The 27,312-nt window shown below is 45.2% G+C and overlaps 1 protein-coding gene across 4 annotated transcripts in view; it reads right to left on the bottom strand.

Annotated features, from left to right (window-relative positions):
* The window catches only part of usp19 (ubiquitin specific peptidase 19), a 178,350-nt gene that overhangs the window by 127,560 nt on the left and 23,478 nt on the right, over window positions 1–27,312 (bottom strand). For all 4 annotated transcript variants that reach the window (XM_072473111.1, XM_072473109.1, XM_072473110.1 and 1 more), the window contains 3 exons: window positions 14,484–14,612; window positions 13,342–13,478; window positions 7,488–7,982 (listed from right to left, as the gene is read on the bottom strand). In XM_072473111.1, coding sequence (XP_072329212.1) covers window positions 7,488–7,982; window positions 13,342–13,478; window positions 14,484–14,612 — 761 coding nt within the window. The remainder of the gene's footprint in view (window positions 1–7,487; window positions 7,983–13,341; window positions 13,479–14,483; window positions 14,613–27,312) is intronic.

Raw genomic sequence — 27,312 nt, 5'->3', positions numbered from 1 at the left:
AATGTGGCCTTACCAAAGTTTTGTACAGCTGCATCATCACCTCACGGCTCTTAAATTCAATCCCTCTGTTAATGAACGCGAGCACACCATAGGCCTTCTTCACAGCTCTATCCACTTGAGTGGCAACTTTCAAAGATGTATGAACATAGACCCCAAGATCTCTCTGCTCCTCCACATTGCCAAGAACTCTACCGTTAACCCTGTATTCCACATTCATATTTGTCCTTCCAAAATGGACAACCTCACACTTTTCAGGGTTAAACTCCATCTGCCACTTCTCAGCCCAGCTCTGCATCCTATCTATGTCTCTTTGCAGCCGACAACAGCCCTCCTTACTATCCACAACTCCACCAATCTTCGTATCGTCTGCAAATTTACTGACCCACCCTTCAACTCCCTCATCCAAGTCATTAATGAAAATCACAAACAGCAGAAGACCCAGAACTGATCCCTGCGGTACGCCACTGGTAACTGGGATCCAGGCTGAATATTTGCCATCCACCACCACTCTCTGACTTCTATCGGTTAGCTAGTTCGTTATCCAACTGGCCAAATTTCCCACTATCCCATGCCTCCTTACTTTCTGCATAAGCCTACCATGGGGAACTTTATCAAATGCCTTACTAAAATCCATGTACACTACATCCACTGCTTTACCTTCATCCACATGCTTGGTCACCTCCTCAAAGAATTCAATAAGATTTGTAAGGCAAGACCTACCCCTCACAAATCCGTGCTGACTATCCCTAATCAAGCAGTGTCTTTCCAGATGCTCAGAAATCCTATCCTTCAGTACCCTTTCCATTACTTTGCCTACCACCGAAGTAAGACTAACTGGCCTGTAATTCCCAGGGTTATCCCTAGTTCCTTTTTTGAACAGGGGCACGACATTCGCCACTCTCCAATCCCCTGGTACCACCCCTGTTGACAGTGAGGACGAAAAGATCATTGCCAACGGCTCTGCAATTTCATCTCTTGCTTCCCATAGAATCCTTGGATATATCCCGTCAGGCCCGGGGGACTTGTCTATCCTCAAGTTTTTCAAAATGCCCAACACATCTTCCTTCCTAACAAGTATTTCCTCGAGCTTACCAATCTGTTTCACACTGTCCTCTCCAACAATATCGCCCCTTTCATTTGTAAATACAGAAGAAAAGTACTCGTTCAAGACCTCTCCTATCTCTTCAGACTCAATACACAATCTCCCGCTACTGTCCTTGATCGGACCTACCCTCGCTCTAGTCATTCTCATATTTCTCACATATGTGTAAAAGGCCTTGGGGTTTTCCTTGATCCTACCCGCCAAAGATTGTTCATGCCCTCTCTTAGCTCTCCTAATCCCTTTCTTCAGTTCCCTCCTGGCTATCTTGTATCCCTCCAATGCCCTGTCTGAACCTTGTTTCCTCAGCCTTACATAAGTCACCTTTTTCCTCGAAACAAGACATTCAACCTCTCTTGTCAACCATGGTTCCCTCACTCGACCATCTCTTCCCTGCCTGACAGGGACATACATATCAAGGACACGTAGCACCTGTTCCTTGAACAAGTTCCACATTTCACTTGTGTCCTTCCCTGCCAGCCTATGTTCCCAACTTATGCACTTCAATTCTTGTCTGACAACATCGTATTTACCCTTCCCCCAATTGTAAATCTTGCCCTGTTGCACGTACCTATCCCTCTCCATTACTAAAGTGAAAGTCACAGAATTGTGGTCACTATCTCCAAATTGCTCCCCCACTAACAAATCTATCACTTGCCCTGGTTCATTACCCAGTACTAAATCCAATATTGCCCCTCCTCTGGTCGGACAATCTACATACTGTGTTAGAAAAGCTTCCTGGACACACTGCACAAACACCACCCCATCCAAACTATTTGATCTAAAGAGTTTCCACTCAATATTTGGGAAGTTAAAGTCGCCCATGACTACTACCCTATGACTTCTGCACCTTTCCAAAATCTGTTTCCCAATCTGTTCCTCCACATCTCTGTTACTATTGGGGGGCCTATAGAAAACTCCTAACAAGGTGACTGCTCCTTTCCTATTTCTGACTTCAACCCATACTACCTCAATAGGGTGATACTCCTCGAACTGCCTTTCTGCAGCTGTTATACTATCTCTAATTAATAATGCCACCCCCCCACCTCTTTTACCACCCTCCCTAATCTTATTGAAACATCTATAACCAGGGACCTCCAACAACCATTTCTGCCCCTCTTCTATCCAAGTTTCCGTGATGGCCACCACATCGTAGTCCCAAGTATCGATCCATGCCTTAAGTTCACCCACCTTATTCCTGATGCTTCTTGCGTTGAAGTATACACACTTCAACCCATCTCCGTGCCTGCAAATACTCTCCTTTGTCAGTGTTCCCTTCCCCACTGCCTCATTACATGCTTTGGCGTCCTGAATATCGGCTACCTTAGTTGCTGGACTACAAATCCGGTTCCCATTCCCCAGCCAAATTAGTTTAAACCCTCCCGAAGAGTACTAGCAAACCTCCCTCCCAGGATATTGGTGCCCCTCTGGTTCAGATGCAACCAGTCCTGCTTGTACAGGTCCCACCTTCCCCAGAATGCACTCCAATTATCCAAATACCTGAAGCCCTCCCTCCTACACCATTCCTGCAGCCACGTGTTCAACTGCACTCTCTCCCTATTCCTAGCCTCGCTATCACGTGGCACCGGCAACAAACCAGAGATGACAACTCTGTCTGTCCTGGCTTTTAACTTCCAGCCTAACTCCCTAAACTTGTTTATTACCTCCACACCCCTTTTCCTACCTATGTCGTTGGTACCAATGTGCACCACGACTTCTGGCTGCTCACCCTCCCCCTTAAGGATTCTGAAGACACGATCCGAGACATCCCTGGCCCTGGCACCCGGGAGGCAACATACCTTCCGGGAGTCTCGCTCGCGACCACAGAATCTCCTATCTATTCCCCTAACCATTGAATCTCCTACAACTATTGCTTTTCTATTCTCCCCCCTTCCCTTCTGAGCCCCAGAGCCAGACTCTGTGCCAGAGACCTGACCGCTAGGGCCTTCCCCCGGTAGGTCATCCCCCCCAACAGCATCCAAAACGGTATACTTGTTTTGAAGGGGAACGGCCACGAGGGATCCCTGCACTGTCTGCCTGTTTGTTTTTTTCCCCCTGACTGTAACCCAGCTATTCTTGTCCTGTACCTTGGGTGTGGTTACCTCCCTGTAACTCTTCTCAATCACCCCCTCTGCCTCCCGGATGATCCAAAGTTCATCCAGCTTCAGCTCCAGTTCCCTAACACGGTCTTTGAGGAGCTGAAGTTGGGTGCACTTCCCGCAGGTATAGTCAGTGGGGACACCGGTGGTATCCCTCACCATCCACATCCTACAGGAGGAGCATGTAACTGGCCTAGACTCTATCCCCTCTTACCTTAAAGAATATAGCTGCTGTGTGGACTAACTAGATCTCCGCCCTCCGACTCTGCTCCCAGTCAGCTACACTTCCTGTAAACTCCTGGCTCTCTTCGCACTCTTTGCGGAAATGTCGGAAACAAAATGAAAGGAGCACCTTACTCCCTCCTCTCCTAACTCCCTCGGTCAACAAACTCTCACTATCGCACTCAAAAAGCACCAAATTCAGCACTCAGTGCAAACAAAGTCTGCACTGTATAAAGTCTGCACTGTAGGGGATCACTTTTATACTGTGAATCTAGCCTCTGAAAACTGGCCTAATCCAATTAACTAATTAACAAGCTCCAGCTGCAAGTGCCTAGAAGTAGAAGCCTGTTTAAAGTTGATTGAAAATTCACCTTCTTCTAAACCAAACAGCAACTTTTAAGTTAATTAACTAAATAAAAGAAAGACTAAACTTTAGTTAAAAATGAAGCCTTATACTCCCTCGGTCACCAAACTCTCACTATCGCACTCAAAAAGCACCAAATTCAGCACTCAGTGCAAACAAGTGGTCTTATAGTCACCAGCACAAGCTACTGCCCCATTATTGGCAGTTTTTCCTCAGCTATTTGGACACCAATCACTGGCTTTCCCTCCCTAAATCTCAAAGCCATCACCTCCTTCCCCTCATTAACCAAGCTATTTTGTCACCCATTTGGTTAGCACTGCTGCCTGACAGCACCAGGGAGCCGGATTCAATTCTGACCTTGGGTGTGTGTGCGGAGTCTGCACGTTCTCCCAGTGTCTGCGTGGGCTTCCTCCGGGTGCTCCGGTTTCCTCCCACAGTCCAAAGATGTGCAGGTTATGTGGATTGCCATGCAAAAATGTCCCTTCATGTCCAGGGATGTGCAATTTACGTTATGGGGTTACAGATATAGGGCAGAGTAGATTGGTGCAGATTCGATGTGCAGGTGCGCAGTCCAAAGATGTGCAAGTGAGATGGATTGGCCATGTTAAAATTTCCCCTCAGTGTCCAAATGTTAGGTGGGGCCCCGGGGGAAGTGAGCCCAGGCAAGGCGTTCGTTCAGGGGGTCGGTGTACACACGGAGGGCCAAATGGCCTCTTCCTGCACGTAGAGATTCTATGATATGGCTTAGTGACGACCTTGTCAGATTATATTTCTACAAAGTGCCTTGGAACATTTACTGATGTTGAAAGTGTGACACAAGTACAAGTTGTTGTTCTAATCTAAAGCTGTGGCCAAGTGGTTCAGTGTTCTTCAATTTGTTAATAGCCACCCTGAAGTAATTCAACGTATTGATTGACAGTTAATTAAAATCCTGGGGTCTCTTTCCTCTTGACCGACAGCTACTTTGTCACATCGAGTACCTGTGGCCCATTTTTTACTTCCTTTATGCAATACTTTGTAGTTATATTTACATCAAATTGAATGCCCATTTTACCTATTTCGCAGCATACAAAATTCAAGCAAATTGAACCCCTTTAAAAAAAAAAAACTTCTCATGGTGTGGGAGCTGCTGGCAAGATCAGCATTACCCTTCTCGAGTTATCCAGACGTGGTGGTGGTGATGATGGTTTTGATACAGTGTACTGCCTTGCCTGGTCACTTCACAGGGTAAAGAGTCAAACACCGTTGATGCGGGACTGGAATCACGAAGTTAAATCAGATAAGGATGGCAGTTTCCTTCCCTTTTTTTAAAAACATAAATTTAGTGTGCCCAATTCATTTTTTTTCCAATTAAGGGGCAATTTAGCGTGTTCAATCCACCTACCCTGCACATCTTTGGGTTGTGGGGGCGAAACCCACGCAGACACTGGGAGAATGTGCAAACTCCACACGGACAGTGACCCAGAGCCGGGATCGAACCTGGGACCTCGGCGCCGTGAGGCAGCAGTGCTAACCACTGTCCCACCGTGCTGCCCTTGCAGTTTCCTTCCCTAAAGGGTAATCGCAAACCCTTTGAGACTTTAACCACAATCAGGCAGCTTCCTGGTCACTTTTACTGGTCCCAGCATTTGTTTATAAACATTTCCGAACAGCCTTGGTGGGATTTTAACTCATTCTCCCGATAATTAGTCTCAGTATTTGGATTACTAATTCAGTAATATCATTCCCAGATTATCAGATTTGTATCCATGTGTGAAAGAAACATAGGAATAGGAGTAGGCCCTTCGAGCCTGCTCCGCCATTCATAATCATAGCTGATCATCCAAATCAATAACCTGTGCCGCTTTCCCCCCATATTCTTTGATCCCCTTAGTGCTATATCGAACTCCTCATTGAAAACATACAATGTTTGGGCCTCAACTACTATCTGTGGTAGCGAATTCCACAGGCTCACCACTCTCTGGGTGAAGAAATTTCTCCTAATTTCTGCCCAAAATGGTCTATTCCATATCCTCAGATATGGGGTGCTTCTGGGGACACCCACCACCAGGAACGTCCTTCCTGCATCTACTCTGTCCAGTCCTGTTTGAATTTTATAGGTTTCTATGAGATCTCTCTTCCACACCCCCCTCCATTCTTCTAAACACCAGCAAATACAATCCTAACCGACTCAACCTCTCCGCATACATCAGTCTTGTCTACCCAGGAATAAGTCTGGTAAACCTTTGCCGCACTCCCTCTAGAGCAAGATTAAGAGACCAAAACTGCACACAACATTCCAGGTATGGCCTCACCAAGGCCCTGTACAATTGCAGCAAGACATCCCTGCACCTGTAGCTGAATCCTCGTGCTATGAAGGGCAAGTTAACCATTTGCCTTCTTTACCACCTGCATACTTACTTTCAGCGACTGGTGTATGAGGACACCCAGGACTCATTGCACATTCCCCTCTCAATCTATAGCCATTCAGGTAATAGTCTGCCTGCCTGTCTTTTGCTACCAAAGTGGGTAACCTCACATTTACCCACATCAGACTGCATCCACCATGCATTTACCCACTCAACTTGTCCAAATCACACTGAAGGACCTCTGCATCCTCCTCACAGCTCACCCTCCCACGGAGCTTTGTGCCACCTGTAAACTTGGGATGTAAACATTTACTTCCCTCATCTAAATCATTTATATGGTGAATAGCTGGGGTCCCAGCACCGATCCCTGTGGTACCCCACTAGTCACTGCCTGCCATTTGGAAAAAGACCCGTTAATTCCTACTCTTAGTTTCCTGTCTGCCAAACAGTTTTCTAACCATCTCAATACACTAACTCAATCCCATGTGCTTTAATTTTACACGCTAATCTCATACGTGGGAGCCTTCTGAATGTCCAAATAAACCACATCCATTGGGTCCCCCTCTTCAACTCTACTAGTTACATCCTCAGAGAATTCCAGTAGATTGGTCGAGCATCATTTCCCTTTTGTAAAACCATGCTAACTCTGTATCATCCTGCCACTTTGCTCTACTATTAAATCTTTTATAATAAATTCTAGCATATTCTCCGATGTCAGGCTGAGTGGTTTATAGTTGCTCTCTCGCTATCTCCCTTTTTAAATAGCGGGGTTACATTAGCTACCCTCCAATCTGCAGGAACTGTTCCAGTCTATAGAATCTTGGAAGGTGACCACCCATGCATCCACTATTTCTAGAGCCTCTTTCTTAAGAACTTTGGGATGTAGATTATCAGGCCCTGGAGATTTATTGGCCTTCAATCCCTTCAATTTCCGCAACACCATTTCCTTACTAATACTGATTTCCTTCAGCTCCTCCCTCACTAACCCTGCGTTCCCGAACATTTCTGGTACGTTATCTGTGTCCTCATTTGTGAAGACAGAACCACAGTATGTATTTAGTTGCGCAACCATTTCTTTTGTTTCTGACTGTAAGGGACCTACATTTGTCTTCACCAATCTTTTTCGCTTAGCTAGCGAAAGATTGTCAGTTTTTATGTTCCCTGTAAACTTATTTTGAATCTATTTTCCCCTTCTTAAACAATCCCCTTGCTGAATTCTAAACTGTTCCAAATCCTCAGGTCTGTTTTTTCTGGCCGATTTGTATGCCTCTTCCTCGGATCTAATACTAACTAAAGGATCACTTCCAATAGATAAAGCTGTTAAAATGCAACAACAACAATCACAGACAACATACCTCAGCTTTCTCAGCTGATGTCTGAACTGTGTTTGCGGTACCACTCTTGTCCTCCATGTGCCAGTCCCCTTGGGGGCCTCGACCGTTCCTCTTCACTTTACTCTCAACTATGGGATCAGACGGGCCTCCGTTAGCATCACGGGAGCTCAGCTCGCTTGCTGGGCTTTTTGGGCATACTACAGGATCAGTATCAGCTCCTTCTGGAGACTTCACAAAGACAGTTTGAGTTGCAACTGGCATAGGGATGACTGGAGTGTTACTGGGATCCGTGCACTGGATGGTGCGCTTTACGCCAGGTTCGGGCGGTGATTCGGTCTTTCCTGACACCTTCACATTGATCGGGCGTTTAACCCCTCGCTCAGCTTTCGTTTTCTTCTTCTCGATGCTGCTGGACGATTCTCCGTGTTTTACCTCCTCTGCGAGATCTTCGCTCAACAAGATCTTCTTTCCGGTGTCTCTGGGCAGAATCACCAGGGTCTGTTCTTTTCCTTTCTTCTGCAAAAGCAATCAGGGAAGTCAATATAAAACACGTATTCGCCCAATACATTGCAAAGAATCAGAAGTTTGCTGCACAAGAGGAAGCCATTCGATCCATCATGCCGCTTTGAAAGAGCTAGTCAATTAGTCTCCCTGCCTTGAAATAAAATCAGAGAGTGCCTCAAAAACTCTGGTCTGGCAGCACCTGTGGGAAGAGAAACAACGTTGATGTTTCAAGTCCAACATGACTCTTCTTTGGAACTAGGTTGTCCTGAAGAGTCACAATGGACTCGAAACATTACCTCTGTTTCTCGCTCCATGGATATTGTCAGATTGGCAGAGATTTTTCCAGCATTTTTTGTTTTTATTTCAGATTTCCAGCACCCGCAGTACTTTGCTTACGTTTCAGTCTCATTGCCCTGCTCGTTCCCCTTTGTCCTGCAAACCTTTCAACGATTCATCCAACTCTCATTTGAAATTTACCGTTGCATCATTTTCTACCACCCTTTCAGACAGTACCATCCTGAGCATAAACCATTAAAAGTAAACACCCAATTTCCCCTCTGGTATATCAGTCATGTATTACAACATGATAATCGCTACATAGAGATATCTGCATGCATCAGTTAAACAATGGCTGGCTCTCACTGGATGGTACTCCTGGAATAGGAGACATCCTCACAAGTGGATGAAACTGTTTGGGAGAAAGACAAGGATTAATAGAAGGACCATGATGTGGAGATGCAGACGTTGGACTGGGGTGAGCACAGTAAGAAGTCTTACAACACCAGGTTAAAGTCCAACAGGTTTCTTTCAAATCACTAGCTTTCGGAGCACTGCTCCTTCACCTGAGGAAGGAGCAGTGCTCCGAAAGCTAGTGATTTGAAACAAACCTGTTGGACTTTAACCTGGTGTTGTAAGACTTCTTACTGTAATAGAAGGATATCCTTGGGTTGGAACACCATGACAATTGCTATTAGTTATCTCTCAATTCTTCTACTCTTTAGCTTGTGGGGGCAGTTTGGCTCACTTGGCGAGACTGCTGGTTTATGGTGCAAAGCCAGCGGCGCAGGTTTAATCTGCCTTCTTAATCTCGCCTGAGTTGTGGTGACACTCAGGGGCAAGCAGCCTATGGTCATCTGGGACTACGGAGACTTTACCGCTACTGTTTAGCTTTCACTTACTCCTACATGAAGCACCTTGGGTCATTTTATAATTGCTGACAGTACTTGCATAACTTGGCTCAATTAAATAAACTAGCATACAATTTCCTTGTAAAATCTCCATCACGGTCGCAAATAAAGAGGCCAATTTTCTACTGGCAAAAACAGCTCACCAAGGCAGAACAGCCAAGTGCAATGCCCACCTAGTCAGACAGGTTAGGAAGGATCATAGTTTGCCAGATCAGCTCATCTACCTAGGCCATCGATCATGGTGGAATGAATGCAGAAATTGGTATATATATTGTATTTTATATCTGTTACAGACGTTTTAAATTTCTGGGTTAAGGTATATATTTGTTGCAGTAATATTAAAGAAACTAGGTTAAGGTATCCAGACTGCGTGTCTGCTGAAGCTGTAATTAAGAGTTGTAAAAGGAAAGATCATGTTTATTCCAACTTGATTACAGATAAAGGACTAATAGAATATGATTGCTAGAGATTCCCTGGAGAGTGGGTAATTTATAAGGGGTTGTATTTACTCCAGCTCAACAGGTCATGTGACACCTTAGCAGGATACAGATGATGTATTTAATGGGAAGAGTCAGGTCTGTCTGTAGTTCTGCAGTTCGCACTAAAGATGAGAGTCTGACAAGATAGAAGGGTTTTAAGTTGAGCAGCAGTTTTGTTAAATGCTGCTAGGTTGAGCAGAGGTGTACTGTTTCTGCTTCTGAAAGGGTCTGTTTCTCTAAAAGTCTATACAACTAAGCAAATAACTAGTTTGTTAACTTTATTTATAAGTTCTCCCCGTATCTGCGTGGGTCTCACCCCCCACAACTCAAAGATGTGCAGGGTAGGTGGATCGGACACGCTAAATTGACCCTTAATTGGAAGCTCTTAAAAAAAAAAAAAATTTTTTTTAACGTTATTTGCAGTGCCATTTGAACTGCATTGGGTTGCTTAATTGGATATAGTAGCAGGTATAGATGGTAAATTTAAGTTTTTGCTTGTGTTTAAGAAGTGTTTAACTGATAATTGTAAATCTAATATAGTTTATTACTATCCCAGGCCAGACCCTAAAAGTTGTTAGGATTACCGGACTCAAACCTCAATATTTAATTTATAAAATTGTGAGGAAAGGATACTTTGCTCTTGGAGTGATTCCACGCACAAACAGGGACATAGTAGATCAAAACAAACTTTATTACCAACACCGTATGAATAACTTTCACCATACAAATTACCAGTTAAACAATTCTTATCAATACAATGACACAATAACCCTGGACTGCTATCTTTATTGCCACTCAAACAATATCCATCTCAAACCAAAACCCACTGTTAAATGCAGTTAACGACTCAGGAATACTTGCTGTCAAGAGACGTTTTGGATAAACCAGTTTGAGAAAGCAATATCCTTCAGGACCCAGCTTGCAGATTCTTGCCCGTCTCAACTCACTGTTTAAACTGCCTATCCTGTTCACAAGCTAACTTAATGTCTTGAGATGAGCTGCTTCTGGTCCGTCCACAGACGGATCTTCAACTGAACCGTATCGAGAGCAGCTGCTCATCTTGTGTCCGCATCCAAATCCAAAACCTAAATTTAAAACATCTGATTGCTTCAACCCCTGGTTCCTCCCATTAACTTCCTCATCTCAGTAAGCCGAACGCAATGGCGGCACGGTGGCACAGTGGTTAGCACAATTGCTTCACAGCTCCATGGTCCCAGGTTCGATTCCGGCTTGGGTCATTGTCTGTGCGGAGTCTGCACGTCCTCCCCGTGTCTGCGTGGGTTTCCTCCGGGTGCTCCGGTTTCCTCCCACAGTCCAAAGATGTGCGGGTTGGGTGAATTGGCCAATGATAAATTGCCCTTAATGTCCAAATTGCCCTTGATGTTGGGTGGAGGTGTTGAGTTTGGGTAGGGTGCTCTTTCCAAGAGCCAGTGCAGACTCAAAGGGCCGAATGGCCTCCTTCTGGACTGTAAATTCAATGATAATCTATGATTAATCTAGGACAAAGGTTCGGCACAACATCGTGGGCCGAAGGGCCTGTTCTGTGCTGTATTTTCTATGTTCGATATGTTCTAACACCAGGGACCAGGGTTCAATTCCTGGCTTAGGTCACTGTCTGTGCAGAATCTGCACATTCTCCCCGTGTCGACTTGGGTTTCCTCCAACAAGTCTCGAAAGACGTGCTTGTTATGTGAATTGGACATTCTGAATTCTCCCTGTGTACCCAAACAGATGCCGGAATGTGGCAACTAGGGGATTTTTCACAGTAACTTCATTGGAATGTAAATGTAAGCCGACTTGTGACAATAAAGATTATAATTAATTCAAACAGCAGGTAACCGAAAGCTGTGCTGTTTTAGACTGGTGATTGGAGACTGGCTGGTGTCAGTGATGACTCGGTTTGATTGATGTGGATGGTGGCCAATGGATTGGCCCAAAAGGCTGTGCTCTGCCCGGTAACAGGTGGTGATTGGATATTATCTCTCTGGAATGTTTTCAGAACCACAAGGTTCCATTTTAACTTCATGCTTGATTCTACCAGCAGAGGTGAAAGATCCAGAATAATCCTCTCCAGAAAACTGTTGCTAAGCCTCTCCAGAAAAGATCCAGTTAATTCTCTCACTCCAATAAGCCTGTGGGTGTTGGATTCCTGAAAACAGGGCCTTAAGGAAGGCCACAAAGTCGCAAACTGATAGCAAGGCCTGACAAAACAGGGACTCGGTCTCATCAGGAACATTGAGAATACAGGCTGTAAAACAAGCCTGTTTCCCAAGCTCACTGTGGAGAAAGCCTGCAAGGACCCATCATCAGAAGCAAACACTCTTCTCTTTCATTTACATTCTCCAACCAATCCACCTGCCCTCCACACCCCCAGTGCTTGTCCGTCTTGGGTGTGATATACATATATTATATATATATATATATATATATATATATATATATAAATATACATAAAGGACAATGTGATAACTCAGTGTAACTCCCAGTCCCTGTGAATGGACGTGATAACTCACTGTAACACCCAGTCAGTGTGTGAAAGGACAATGTGATACCTCACTGTAACACCCAGTCCGTGTGTGAAAGGGCAATGTGATAACTCACTGTAACAACTCACTTTAACATCCAGTCCGTGTGTGAAAGGACAATGTGATAACTCACTGTAACTCCCAGTCCGTGTGTGAAAGGACAATGTGATAACTCACTGTAACACCCAGTCAGTGTGTGAAAGGACAATGTGATAACTCACTTTAACATCCAGTCCGTGTGTGAAAGGACAATGTGATAACTCACTGTAACACCCAGTCAGTGTGTGAAAGGACAATGTGATACCTCACTGTAACACCCAGTCCGTGTGTGAAAGGGCAATGTGATAACTCACTGTAACAACTCACTTTAACATCCAGTCCGTGTGTGAAAGGACAATGTGATAACTCACTGTAACTCCCAGTCCGTGTGTGAAAGGACAATGTGATAACTCACTGTAACACCCAGTCCGTGTGTGAAAGGACAATGTGATAACTCACTGTAACACCCAGTCAGTTTGTGAAAGGACAATGTGATAACTCACTTTAACATCCAGTCCATGTGTGAAAGGACAATGTGATAACTCACTGTAACACAGTCAGTGTGTGAAAGGACAATGTGATAACTCACTGTAACACCCAGTCCGTGTGTGAAAGGACAATGTGATAACTCACTTTAACACCCAGTCCGTGTGTGAAAGGACAATGTGATAACTCACTGTAACACCCAGTCCGTGTATTAAAGGACAATGTGATAACTCACTGTAACACCCAGTCCGTGTGTGAAAGGACAATGTGATAACCACTAACACCCAGTCAGTGTGTGAAAGGACAATGTGATAACTCACTGTAACACCCAGTCCGTGTGTGAAAGGACAATGTGATAACCACTAACACCCAGTCCACTTGAAAGGAAAATGTGATAACTCAGTATAACACCCAGTCCGTGTGTGAAAGGACAACGTGATAACTCACTAACACCCAGTCAGTGTGTGAAAGGACAATGTGATAACTCACTGTAACACCCAGTCCGTGTGTGAAAGGACAATGTGATAACCACTAACACCCAGTCCACTTGAAAGGAAAATGTGATAACACACTGTAACACGCAGAGGGCGTGAGAAATGCCTGTTCTCATGTTAGAAACAAGAACAGTTGTAATACATGTTGGTGGTTACTGTACCATGAGTGAAGGCCATGTGTGTAGAGGAATTTTTTTTGTCATAATGAGCTGGAGGAAGTTTCCCTTCTCCTTGTACTGCAGTTTGCTGCATGAACTCTCAATCTCTTCATGGAACTGGCAACTCCACTGGCGTCCATCTACATTACAAACAAGAGGGGAAAAAGCGCAGGATAAAAGTGTACAATTCTTCCGACAAGTTTAGCTGTTTAAATATAATTAACAAAAAAAAATCATATTATATAAACAAGGACAGAATGCATATTATTAAAATAGGTACAGAATTATGTTTGAGCATCCTGCTTGAGTGATATAATCGCCCACTTAGCTCCCATCACTTCAAGATAATGATTGGCCCTCATCTTGTCTTCCAGGTCATTATAAAGCACTGGAGCAAACCTCAGGAAGTCACTTGAATGCCACAATTGGATTACCGCAATAAAATAAATAATAATTCAAAACTTTATGCACTATGTGCAGGGGAGCTTCTGCTGATACTCGCACAGTATTTATTTGTAAAAATCATAAGAGGGCTCTGCTTTAGATTCTATACCTACTTCGGCAGCAGGGCGACACGGAATTAGTTCAATGGTATAGAAAAAGAAAGGAATAAAGTCCATCACTTTAGTCCTGTACTGCATCATTGGGAAAAGGAAGCTAAAATAAACTGTACAGGTCGTGGGGATAAGGCAGTTACGGTGGCGGAAACTACTGAAAGAGATTAGTCACAGTCTGGAAATGAATAGCTTTGTGTTTGGGATTAGGTATAATTCAGTAGCAAGTTAGGAGCAGTCAGAGAATTAGTTTTGGCCTCAGGGGAACTTAAGCCTGTCCTCCAGACAACAGCAGCACCATGGTTTTACAACGATGCTAATGTTGTAAGAAGATTGATTAGAGCAAGTAGTGAGAGTGGCAAAAACAAGGTCAATATCACAGCAGTAAGTCTTGACAAAAATGATCAGAATATTAGATGCGAGAGTCTGAGGGGTGAAGGCTGAAGATACGTTGGACTGGAGGGCCAATAATGATCATACTAAGGTTCAGGCACTGAATCTTGGTCACATATGTACACACAATGATGTCCAGGACACTACCCCCCTCTCTAGGAGAGATCAATTAAGACCAGCCACAATTTCTGCACTCACCTGGCAATGTAACCACACAGTCGGTGTCTGTGAAAGCTGCATCAACCTCATCAAGTTTTAGGCTCCCCTCTCCTGGCTTCAGCTTCACGATAATCTCATCTGCATTCTGCTTCCAGTCAACAAACAGGTCTGCAGGAAGAAGAGCAGCTAGGGAGTTATATGGCACATATCAAAACATCTTAAGGCTAGAAACTACAGCTTGTGATCTCATTTCAACTGACTATTACTTTGAAAATGAACATTTTTTTTCTATTTATTAATTCACCAGATATGAGCGTCACTGGCTAGACCAACATTTATGCCCATCTCGAATTATCCTGAGGGAAAGCTGTATTCTTAAACTTGCTGCAGTAGTCGTCACGTAGGTAGGATTTCGAGTTCTCGGATTGTGACCCAGCAACTGTGAAGGAGCAGCAAAACTGTTCCAAGGCAGGATTGTGTGTATCTTGGAGAGAAGCTTGCAGGGGATGGTGTTCACATGCTACTTGTCTTTCTAGGTAGTAGAGGCAGTGGATTTGAAAGGGCCGTTGAAGGAGTTTGCCGAGTTACTGCAGTGCACCCTGTAGACATGATGCACACTGCTGCCAGAGACAGTGGCTAAACGGATACAAACAGAGCAAAATAAGGCACGTAACATCTGGCTGAAGATTGCAGCAGAAGTGCCAAGTGGATGATCCATCTCAACTTCCTCCAGAAGTCCCCAGCATCACAGATTTCAGTCTTCAGCCAATTCAATTCACGCAATATGTTATCAAGAATGACTCAAGTTACTAGATGGTGCAAAGGCTCTGGGCCCTGACAAGATTCCGGCAATAATATTGAAGTTCTGTGCTCCAGAATTTGTGTCCTTCGGCACAAAGTTGTAGTTGCTGGAGTTCAATCATCTCAGCTTTAAGACATCACGATAGTAGTTCCTCAGGGTAGCATCTTCAGTTGCTTCATCAATGACCTTCTTTCCATCATAGGGGCCTGGTTTAGCACACTGGGCTAAATCACTGGCTTTTAAAAGCAGACCAAGGCAGGCCAGCAGCACGGTTCAATTCCCGTACCAGCCTCCCCGAACAGGTGCCGGAATGTGGCGACTAGGGGCTTTTCACAGTAACTTCATTTGAAGCCTCCTTGTGACAATAAGCGATTTTAATTTCATTTTTATTTCATTTCATCATAAGATTATACCCCATTTGGAGTATCGTGAGCAGTTTTGGGCCCGTATCGAAGGAAGGACGTGCTGGCTTTAAAAAGGATCCAGAGGAGGTAAGTTACCCATTACGGGTAAGGCAGATGAACTTAGAGCTTGGATTAGTACTTGGAACTATGATGTTGTTGCCATTACAGAGACCTGGTTGAGGGAAGGGCAGGATTGGCAGCTAAACGTTCCAGGATTTAGATGTTTCAGGCGGGATAGAGGGGGATGTAAAAGGGGAGGCGGAGTTGCGCTACTGGTTCGGGAGAATATCACAGCTGTACTGCGAGAGGACACCTCAGAGGGCAGTGAGGCGATATGGGTAGAGATCAGGAATAAGAAGGGTGCAGTCACAATGTTGGGGGTTTACTACAGGCCTCCCAACAGCCAGCGGGAGATAGAGGAGCAGATAGGTAGACAGATTTTGGAAAAGAGTAAAAACAACAGGGTTGTGGTGATGGGAGACTTCAACTTCCCCAATATTGACTGGGACTCACTTAGTGCCAGGGCTTAGACGGAGTTTGTAAGGAGCATCCAGGAGGGCTTCTTAAAACAATATGTAGACAGTCCAACTAGGGAAGGGGCGGTACTGGACCTGGTATTGGGGAATGAGCCCGGCCAGGTGGTAGATGTTTCAGTAGGGGAGCATTTCGGTAACAGTGACCACAATTCAGTAAGTTTTAAAGTGCTGGTGGACAAGGATGAATGTGCTAAATTGGGGGAAGGCTAATTATAACAATATTAGGCAGGAACTGAAGAACATAGATTGGGGGCGGATGTTTGAGGGCAAATCAACATCTGACATGTGGGAGGCTTTCAAGTGGCAGTTGAAAGGGATTCAGGACCGGCATGTTCCTGTGAGGAAGAAGGATAAATACGGCAATTTTCGGGAACCTTGGATGACGAGAGATATTGTAGGCCTCGTCAAAAAGAAAAAGGAGGCATTTATCAGGGCTAAAAGGCTGGGAACAGACGAAGCCTGCGTGGAATATAAGGAAAGTAGGAAGGAACTTAAGCAAGGAGTCAGGAGGGCTAGAAGGGGTCACGAAAAGTCATTGGCAAATAGGGTTAAGGAAAATCCCAAGGCTTTTTACACGTACACAAAAAGCAAGAGGGTAGCCAGGGAAAGGGTTGGCCCACTGAAGGATAGGCAAGGGAATCTATGTGTGGAGCCAGAGGAAATGGGCGAGGTACTAAATGAATACTTTGCATCAGTATTCACCAAAGAGAAGGAATTGGTAGATGTTGAGTCTGGAGAAGGGTGTGTAGATAGCCTGGGTCACATTGAGATCCAAAAAGAAGAGGTGTTGGGTGTCTTAAAAAATATTAAGGTAGATAAGTCCCCAGGGCCTGATGGGATCTACCCCAGAATACTGAAGGAGGCTGGAGAGGAAATTGCTGAGGCCTTGACGGAAATCTTTGGATCCTCGCTGTCTTCGGGGATGTCCCGGAGGACTGGAGAATCGCCAATGTTGTTCCTCTGTTTAAGAAGGGTAGCAAGGATAATCCCGGGAACTACAGGCCGGTGAGCCTTACTTCAGTGGTAGGGAAATTACTGGAGAGAATTCTTCGAGACAGGATCTACTCCCATTTGGAAGCAAATGGACGTATTAGTGAGAGGCAGCACGGTTTTGTGAAGGGGAGGTCGTGTCTCACTAACTTGATAGAGTTTTTCGAGGAGGTCACTAAGATGATTGATGCAGGTAGGGCAGTGAATGTTGTCTATATGGACTTCAGTAAGGCCTTTGACAAAGTCCCTCATGGTAGACTAGTACAAAAGGTGAAGTCACACGGGATCAGGGGTGAGCTGGCAAGGTGGATACAGAACTGGCTAGGCCATAGAAGGCAGAGAGTAGCAATGGAAGGATGCTTTTCTAATTGGAGGGCTGTGACCAGTGGTGTTCCACAGGGATCAGTGCTGGGGCCTTTGCTCTTTGTAGTATATATAAATGATTTGGAGGAAAATGTAACTGATCTGATTAGTAAGTTTGCAGACGACACAAAGGTTGGTGGAATTGCGGATAGCGATGAGGACTGTCGGAGGATACAGCAGGATTTAGATTGTTTGGAGACTTGGGCGGAGAGATGGCAGATGGAGTTTAATCCGGACAAATGTGAGGTAATGCATTTTGGAAGGTCTAATGCAGGTAGGGAATATACGGTGAATGGTAGAACCCTCAAGAGTATTGAAAGTCAAAGAGATCTAGGAGTACAGGTCCACAGGTCACTGAAAGGGGCAACACAGGTGGAGAAGGTAGTCAAGAAGGCATATGGCATGCTTGCCTTCATTGGCCGGGGCATTGAGTATAAGAATTGGCAAGTCATGTTGCAGCTGTATAGAACCTTAGTTAGGCCACACTTGGAGTATAGTGTTCAATTCTGGTCGCCACACTACCAGAAGGACGTGGAGGCTTTAGAGAGGGTGCAGAAGAGATTTACCAGAATGTTGCCTAGTATGGAGGGCATTAGCTATGAGGAGCGGTTGAATAAACTCGGTTTGTTCTCACTGGAACGAAGGAGGTTGAGGGGAGACCTGATAGAGGTATACAAAATTATGAGGGGCATAGACAGAGTGGATAGTCAGAGGCTTTTCCCCAGGGTAGAGGGGTCAATTACTAGGGGGCATAGGTTTAAGGTGAGAGGGGCAAGGTTTAGAGCAGATGTACGAGGCAAGTTTTTTACGCAGAGGATAGTGGGTGCCTGGAACTCGCTACCGGAGGAGGTAGTGGAAGCAGGGACGATAGGGACATTTAAGGGGCATCTTGACAAATACATGAATAGGATGGGAATAGAGGGATACGGACCCAGGAAGTGTAGAAGATTGTAGTTTAGTCGGGCAGCATGGTCGGCACGGGCTTGGAGGGCCGAAGGGCCTGTTCCTGTGCTGTACATTTCTTTGTTCTTTGTTTGAGGTTCACAAGAATGATCCCTGGAATGAAGAGCTTGTCATATGAGGAGCAATTGAGGTCTCTGGGTCTGTACTCATTGGAGTTTAGAAGGGTGAAGGGGTCTTACGGAGACTTACAGGAGGCCTGGATAGATTGGACATGGATAACATGTTTCCACTAGTAGGAGAGGCTGGAACCAGAGGACACAATCTCAGACTAAAGGGACGATCCTTTAAAACAGAGATGAGGAGGAATTTCTTCAGCCAGAGGGTGGTGAATCTGTGGAATTCTTTGCCGCAGAAGGCTGTGGAGGCCAAATCACTGAGTGTCTTTAAGACAGAAATAGTTAGGTTTTTGATTAATAAGCGGATTGGAGTTATGAGGGGGGGAAAGCAGGAGAATGGGGATGAAAAACATCAGCCATGATTGAATGGTGGAGCAGACTCGATGGGCCCAATGGCCTAATTCTGCTCCCATGTCTTATAAGTGGGGATGTTTGCTGATGATTGGACAATGTTCAATGAAACAGCCCATGTCAAAATTCAGCTCCACCTGACAATATCCAGGTTTAGGCTGACAAACATCAAGTAAAATCTGTGCCACACAAGTGCCAGGCAACGACCATCTCCAACGAGGTAGAATTTATCCATCGCTCCTTGACATTCAATAGCATTACCATCACTGTATCCCCCGCTTTTAACATCCTGACCAGAATCTGAATTGGACTAGCCATATAAATTCTGTGGCTACAAAGCAGGAGGGGGGCTCGGAATCCTTTGGGGAGTAACTCACCCGCCGGCTCCCCAAAGCCTGTCCACAAGCTACAAGGCAAAAAGTCAGGAGTTGATGGAATACTCTCCCCGTGCCTGGATGAGTGCAGCTCCAACAACACTCAAGAAGCTCCACAGAACAAAGCAACCCACTTGTTGACACCCCGTCGACAAACATTTACTCCCCACTACCGACGCCGCAGTGTGCACCATCTGCAGGAACTCACCAAGGCTCCTTAGACAGCACTTTCCAAATTCACATCTACCATCTTGAAGGACAAGGGCTGTAGATACCTTGGAACACTACCAGCTGCAGGCTCCCCTCCAAGTCACTCACCATCCTGACCTGGAAATATATCGGCTGTTCCTTCACTGTTGCTGGGTCAAAATCCGAGAACTCCCCAGCAGCATTGTGGATGTGCCTACAACACATGGACTGCAGCAGTTCCAGTTCAGCTCACCACCATCTTCTCAAGGGCAATTAGGGATGGGCAATAAATGTTGGCCTACCCAGCAATGGGCACATCCCTTAAAAAGTGGAATGTTTGCAATATGTAAAAATGCCAAAATGATTATTTGTCAGGAATACCTTTCCAGATAATATCAATTTAATGAGAAGCAAGTTCTGGAGCTGGTTCAACAAAGACTACATCCTCTGTATTAGCATTATTCTGAACTGAAAAGACAGACAAAATCTGAACCCAACCCAGTGAACTTTACAAGATACGGTTCCATTTAATTCATACTGCTTTTCAAAGTGACAATGTAGAGCACAATGCAAAAACAGGAGAAATAAACCAAATTAGCAAATTAAGGGGGACAAAAGTTGCAGATAAGGAAACATCGCTAAGCTTTACTAGTCTATAGTTTTGAATGGTGCAACACAGAAATGGAAGCAGTCATTTGTTGACAAACTCCAAACTGGTAACTGGAGTCCAGCAATCTGCAAACACAGACCGATTCTTTGATCTGGATGAAGGAGCTTGTCGCTAGGTGCTATTCAAATTGCTGGCACGCTGAAGGAAAATGGTATTCGATACATAAACTGCAATAGCAGACTGGTTTGAACTGCTAGCGTGTTGTTTTTGTATCTGTCCCATTGAGAATAGTGTGACGTAGTGGAAAGAATCACAGGCTGATCAATAGTCTGGCATTGTTATTGTTTTCATATGTTTCACATTCATCCCGTGGGAGAGTGATGTAATGGAACGCAAGTATCTGCTGGATGTCACCTGGAGATGGGTTCAAATCCTGGACCGCCGACTCAAATGAAAATAGAATGTTTAGAGTACTCAGAAGTATTTTTTAGTTTTATTTCAGATTTCCAGCACCCACAGTAATGTGCTCCTGACTCAGGAGGTGGCAACATCGACAATGAGACAAAAGTTGGCTCTGCTACTAAAGCGTTAATAGTCAGCAAGTTTCCAGATGAGTTCAGCACATCTTAAATAGTTGAAGCACCAAGAAAGCTTTTATTAAAAGCAGTATAGGCCACAGTTTCAAAGCATCAAGTGGGCAAGATGTGGCTTCAATGGCCAACAGCAAGCAGTGAGTGGAGCAGAAAGACCACCGTGAACACTGCAGTCCCTCTAGCCCTTTTCATGCTTAGCATTGCCTGCACCCTGTGAGGTTCGGAAGATGCCTATCATCATCTATGAAAACTCATGAAAAGGCCGAGTCAAGACCAGTATAAAGAATGGTCTTTATCTTTATTCTGAATTTTGAAGCCAAGATCTGTGCGACCAGCTTCATGCTGAAGTTCTGATGATTGGTCATCACTTGCTGAACTGGTTTTACTCTCTGGTCACAGCTGCTGTTCAATCTGCTGGATATTGTCAGCATTCTGTTGGACAAGTCCCACGTCACTTCTGTCTAGTTGTGTAGTATTTGTTGTGTAAATAAATTGGACAATTAATTTTAGTTCCCGCATCTTCACCTAACAGTGCCACTTCCTGTCTTTCAGGGTAGAAAACACCTGCGGGAGATGTTCAACGACTCGATGTCGAGGGGGGGGGGGGGGGGGCGTCATCCATGGTGGCACAGGCCTCGATTCTCAATTACCCAGAAGAAACACAAAGACCCGGCGGAGTGTGGCTCAATAGACCCATCTCACTCCTGAATACTGACGCGAAGGTCCCAGCAAGATGACTGAAGAGTTGCTTGCCAGACGTGATGGTGGAATATCAGACCGGGTTTGTGAAGGGCAGACAGCTGACGGCAAACATCCGACGCCTGCTGAACGCGGTCATGTCCCCACTTGGGGAGGAGACACCAGAGGTGATCAACTCCCTGAACGCAGAAAAGGTCTTTGACTGGGTGGAGTGGAAGTACCTCATTGAGGTACTGGAACGGTCTGGGCCAGTGTTCACCTCGTGGGTGAAGCTGCTGTACAGCACTCCGATGGAGAGCGTATGGACAAATGCCCACCAGCTCAAATTACTTCCAGCTGCACAGAGGGAGGATTGTCGTGGTCCCTGCTGCTGTTTGCTCTGGCAATTGAGTCACTGGCTATCGTGCTCAGTTCAGTGGGGGGTGGAGAGGCATTCGGAGAGGACGCAGGGAGCACAAGGTCTCTCTCTATGTAGATGACCTGTTGCTCTATGTCTTAAACCCCCTAACCAGCATGGGTAAGACAATGGAACTCCTGAGGGAGCTCAGAGCCTTCTCAGGATACAAACTAAAGCCGAGCAAGAACAAAATCTTCCTGGTGAACCCCCAGGGAGGAGCAGAGCTGGGAACAATGCCGTTCAAACTGGTCCAAACCAAGTTCAGATACCTGTGGATGCAGATACTTCATTGCAGTGTTAATGTAAGCCTACTTGTGACACCAGTGAAGATTATTAAAAGATAGCTCACAACTGGGCTCGGCTCCACAAGTAGAACCTGTCTAGCCTGGAGGTGGTGGTGAAGGGAGACCTGCGGAGGTGGGACTCACTCCCGCTCTCCCTGGCAGGGACAGTACAGATGATAAAGATGAACGTCCTGCCAAAGTTCCTGTGTTTAGATCACTCGCGATCTTCATCACTTCCTGCGTAGGGGTGTCCCTGCGGGCACTGGATACCGATGATCCCGATGGTGGTAGCATCACTGAAAGCATGGAACTAGCTCAAGAACATTTCAAGCTAAGGGACATTCCGCCTCGGCTCCTATCTATAAAAAGCACAGCTTCATCACGGCCAGAATAGACACGCATATACAAACATGGAAAGGGGAGGAGGGGATGTTGAGGGTCAGGGACATGATTGTCGATGAGAGTGGCAACTCTGGAGGAACTAACAGAGAAATCCTAACTCCCGAAAGGGAAGCAGCTTCGGTACCTTTAGATACAGGCCTCCCTCCGCAAGGAGGCCCCATCGTTCCCCCGGTTACCCAGGCACATTCTGCTAGACAGACTGATATCAAAGGAGTTAGGGAAGGGAACGTGTGGACATATATGGACGACTGCAAGAGGGGAGTGCTTTACTTAACAAAATGAGGTGGGAGGAAGAACTCAGCCTCGAGCTAGGGCGAGGACTATAGAGCGAGATCTTGCAGAGATCAACAGGTCCACCTCCTCATGTGCGAGTCGAAGCCAGGTGCAACTGAAGGTGGTGCACAGGGCGCACCTGACCAGGACACACATGAGCGGCATCTTCGCAGGAGTGGAAGACAGCTGTGAGGAGGGGGAACAGCCGGCCAACTACTCCCGCATGTTCTAGTCCTTGTGGAAGACTTATTGGATTCTGGACCACATTCTTCGAGGCCATGTCCAAGGTCGTGGGGGTTAAGATGAAACCATGCCATTGGTGGCAGTCTTCGGGGCGATAGGGTTGATCTATTAAAAAGAGCAAGCTTACTTTGCCAAAGAGCATTTTCGTAGTTTCAGAAGACTAAAAAACGGCCCTATAAAATAATGCAATAAATGGCTAACCTCCAAAATTAGGAACAAAGTCATCTCAAACATGTTTCTGAGGTTGGGTTCTATCTAATCTTTAGTGAAAAGGATAAGCTGTGTACTTAACTACTCCACTTCTGTGAGTTACATAAAGATCAAGATGATCAAGTTGAGGAAAGATCATGGTTCGCAACATCAACTCAATGAGATTCTGCAGCTTTTGACTGTTATCAGGCTGCAGCTAATATCTGTCAAACGTAAAACAGGTACTTACTTGGATCCACATCAAATGTTGATGCAAATCTGAATTGAAATAAGAAATATGGAGTACCTGGCTCCCTTACAGTAACTGAATGTGGCTCACAGAATATAGAAGTAGTCAGGTTGTGAACAGCCGGCAATATTCCGGACAATTACTAACGGTTTGTTGAAGAAAACCGAACCAATCGCCAGTTCCTTCGCAAAGAGGACATGGAAAGAAGGGCCACAGAGAATTGGATAAAAGTTAATATCAAGGATCTTCCAAAGCTTTAAATTAAAGGGATAAGTCATGGCAGGAGAGCTCAAATCCTTGATTTGCTCCTCTTGCTCCATGTGGGAAGCCAGGAACATTTCCAGTGCGCATGACCAGCATGTACGCTGAAAGTGCCTCCAGCTACAGCTCCTGTAAGCCCAGGTTTCGAAGCTGGAGCGGGCAGCTGGGGACACTGTGGCGTCTCGTGGACAACAAGTATAGAAAGGGTGTCACAGGCTCAGATTCCACAGGCAGGAAGAGAATGGGGGACCACCAGGCAGAGCAAGCGAGCTAGGCAGGCAGTGCAGGAATCTCCTATGGCTATTCCACTGCAAGACAGATATACCACTTTGGACACTATTGAGGGGAATGACCTCTATCGGGAAAGCAGCCAACAGCCAAATCCATTGCACCACGGTTGGTTCTGCTGCAGAGGGGAGGAGTAAAAAATGTGGGAATACAATGGTTTAGGAGATTCAATTGTAAGGGGAGTAGATAGGTGTTTTTGTAGTCGCAAATTAGACTCCAGATGGTATGTTGCCTCCCTGGTACTGGGCTCAAAAATGTCTCAGAGTGGTTACAGGACATATTGGAGGGGGAGGGTGAACAGCCAATAGTCGTGGTGCACATTGGTGCCAACGGCATAGGTAAAAAGGGATATGGTCCTAAAAGCAGAATATAGGGAGTTAGGAAGAAAGTGGAGAGGCCAGACCTCAAAGGTAGCAATCTCAGGATTACTACCAGTTCCACGTGCTAGTCAGAGTAGAAATAGCAGGGTATATTGGATGAATAAGTGGCTGAAGAGATGATGTGAGGGAGAGGGTTTTGGATATCTGAGGCATTGGGACCAGTTCAAACTGGACGGGTTACATTCTGGCAAGACTGAGACTGATGTCCTTGGGGAGGGTACTTGCTAGAGCAGTTGGGGAGGGTTTAAATTAGTATGGTAGGGGGAACCTATGTAAGGATTCAGAGCAAGGGGATAAAGAATGAGAAAAAGACAGCAATGGGAATAAGAAAGGTAATAGGCATAGAAAACAAGGACCTGTATCAGATAATGTCACTATAAAAAACAGTAGGGACAGGTCAAAGAACTTAAAAAAGACTGGCTTTATGGTTTTGTCCCCAAATGCACAGAGCATTTGAAATAAAATAGATGAATTAGTTGCACAGATAGATGTAAAAGGATATGATATAGTTGGGATTACAGAGACATGGCTTTAAGGTGACCAAGGATGGGAGCTAAACTTAAGAGGGTTATCCAGGTTTTGGAAGGAAATGCAGAAAGAAAAAGGTGGTGGGAGATGCATTGTTGATGAAAGAAGATATTAATACAATATTGAGGAAAAATATTAGTCGATTATATGGAATCTGTTTGGGTCGAGGTAAGGGGCAAGAAACATTTCATAGATAGATAGAATTTACAGTGCAGAAGGAGGCAATTCAGCCCATCGAGTCTGCACCGGCTCTTGGAAAGAGCACCCTACCCAAGTTCAACACCTCCACCCTATCCCCATAACCCAGTAACCCCACCCAACACTAAGGGCAATTTTGGACACTAAGGGCAATTTATCATGGCCAATCCACCTAACCTGCACATCTTTGGACTGTGGGAGGAAACTGGAGCACCCGGAGGAAACCCACACACACAAGGGGAGGATGTGCAGACTCCGCACAGACAGTGACCCAAGCCGGAATCGAACCTGGGACCCTGGAGCTGTGAAGCAATTGTGCTATCCACAATGCTACCGTGCTGCCCACTAAGAATCGACAGCATTGTTGACCTGGAGCCACATGTAGGCCAGACCAGGTAAAGACGAAAGATTTTCTTCCCTAAAAGGACATTAATGAACCAGGTGGCTTTTTATGACAATCAACAATGGTTTCATCTTCATGGTCATCTTTGGACTTTTAATTCCAGATTTTTTTTTTTCCCATTGAATTCAAATTTCACCATCTGCCATGGCGGGATTCAAACCCAGGTCCTCAGAGCATTACTCTGGGTCTCTGAATTACTAGTCCAGCGACAATACCACTACACCACTGCCTCCCCCTATTTGTTGGGGTAATGTTGGGAATAGCACTAGACAGGAAATCAGAGATGTGTGTTAAAGGAACATCTGTGATTCTGGGTGACTTTAATCTGCATATAGATTGAGTGACTCAAATTAGTCACAGTGCAATAGAGGAGGAATTTCTGCAGTGCGTACGGGATGGTTTTCTGGACCAATACAATTGAGAAACCAGCAAAGTAGCTATAGTAGACTTCCTCAATGGAAAAGGTTTCTATCAACTTTGTCAATTCCTTTCAAATTCCCCCCAAAATATTATCCCACAATCTTCAAACCAGAGCCAGGGTGCCCAGGAGACAAGATCATGCAGAAGACAATGAAGTGTGGAATACTCTATTATAAAAGCCAGTAGATTCTAGCCAAACTCATATTTTCAATCTGAGCGTTGTTTTTTTTGCTAGCCCAGGATATTAAAGGACCTAGAGCCAAGATGGGTGGATGGAGTTAAAATACAGTTCAGCCATAATCTCGTGGAACTCTATGCAAAGGCTGAATTGGCTTCCTTCTATCCCTCTGTTCCTTTCTCGACCTCACTGTCTCCCAAAGCACTATACAGACAACAAAATATTTTAGAAGTTTAGTGACTGTTGTGATGCAGGAAACATGCAACTAATTTGAATGCCGCAAGAATCCTCAAACAGCCATGATTTACAGCACAGCCTCTGCAGCATGCAACCAAGTGGAGGGTGTTGTGAACAGCATAGCCAGCCATTTAGCTGGTACAAAATTAAATGAATTGGCACATAGAGTTATTAGGATAAATGTTATCAATTAGATTTGGAGCACAAAATTTCACATGAATACAATGTCAGTTCAGGTAGCAGTTTGCTTAATTTTCCCCAGGGTAGCGGCTCGGAGAGTGATTACAAACAAAATCAACAACTTCTCGAAACCGGGCAAAATAAAAGCAGCTCACGCCAGTTATGATTCCAATGCGGACACCCAGCAAGAATAGTGCACAGTTAGGAATCAGCTTGAAATCAGCACGTGATCCGAAACGGGCACACAATAAAAATGATTTCAACTGTATAAAATCTGTATAGCAAGCCCAATCCTGTCTAACCATCTCGACCTAATGCTGTTGGGGTGCTGCATTTTAAAGTTTTACCCTATCCCACTAGGCAGTTCTCATAGGACAGCACGGTAGCACAGTGGGTAGCACTTGTGCTTCACTTTCTGGGTCAGGTTCGATTCCCGGCTTTGCGCGGAGTCTGCACGCTCTCCCAGTGTCTGCGTGGGTTTCCTCCGGGTGCTCCGGTTTCCTCCCACAGGTCCCGAAAGACGTGCTGTTCGGTGAATTGGACATTCTGAATTCTCCCTGAACAGGCGCTGGAATGTGGCGACTAGGGGCTTTTCACAGTAACTTAATTGCAGTTGTTGATGTAAGCCTACTTGTGACAATAAAGATAATTATTATAATAATTATCATTTTCAGCCTCAGATTATTTGCCGCTGCTTTCAGCATTCCCAGATGGTTTCACAACCCCATCCAACCCACCCAGAACCCAAAACCCCCACCCAATCCTGC

This window comes from Scyliorhinus torazame, chromosome 13 (assembly GCF_047496885.1).
Source record: "Scyliorhinus torazame isolate Kashiwa2021f chromosome 13, sScyTor2.1, whole genome shotgun sequence".
Classification (NCBI taxonomy): Eukaryota; Metazoa; Chordata; class Chondrichthyes; order Carcharhiniformes; family Scyliorhinidae; genus Scyliorhinus; species Scyliorhinus torazame.
The sequence above is the reverse complement of the archived record's forward strand: the minus strand, read 5'-3'. Positions and strand labels throughout refer to the sequence as shown.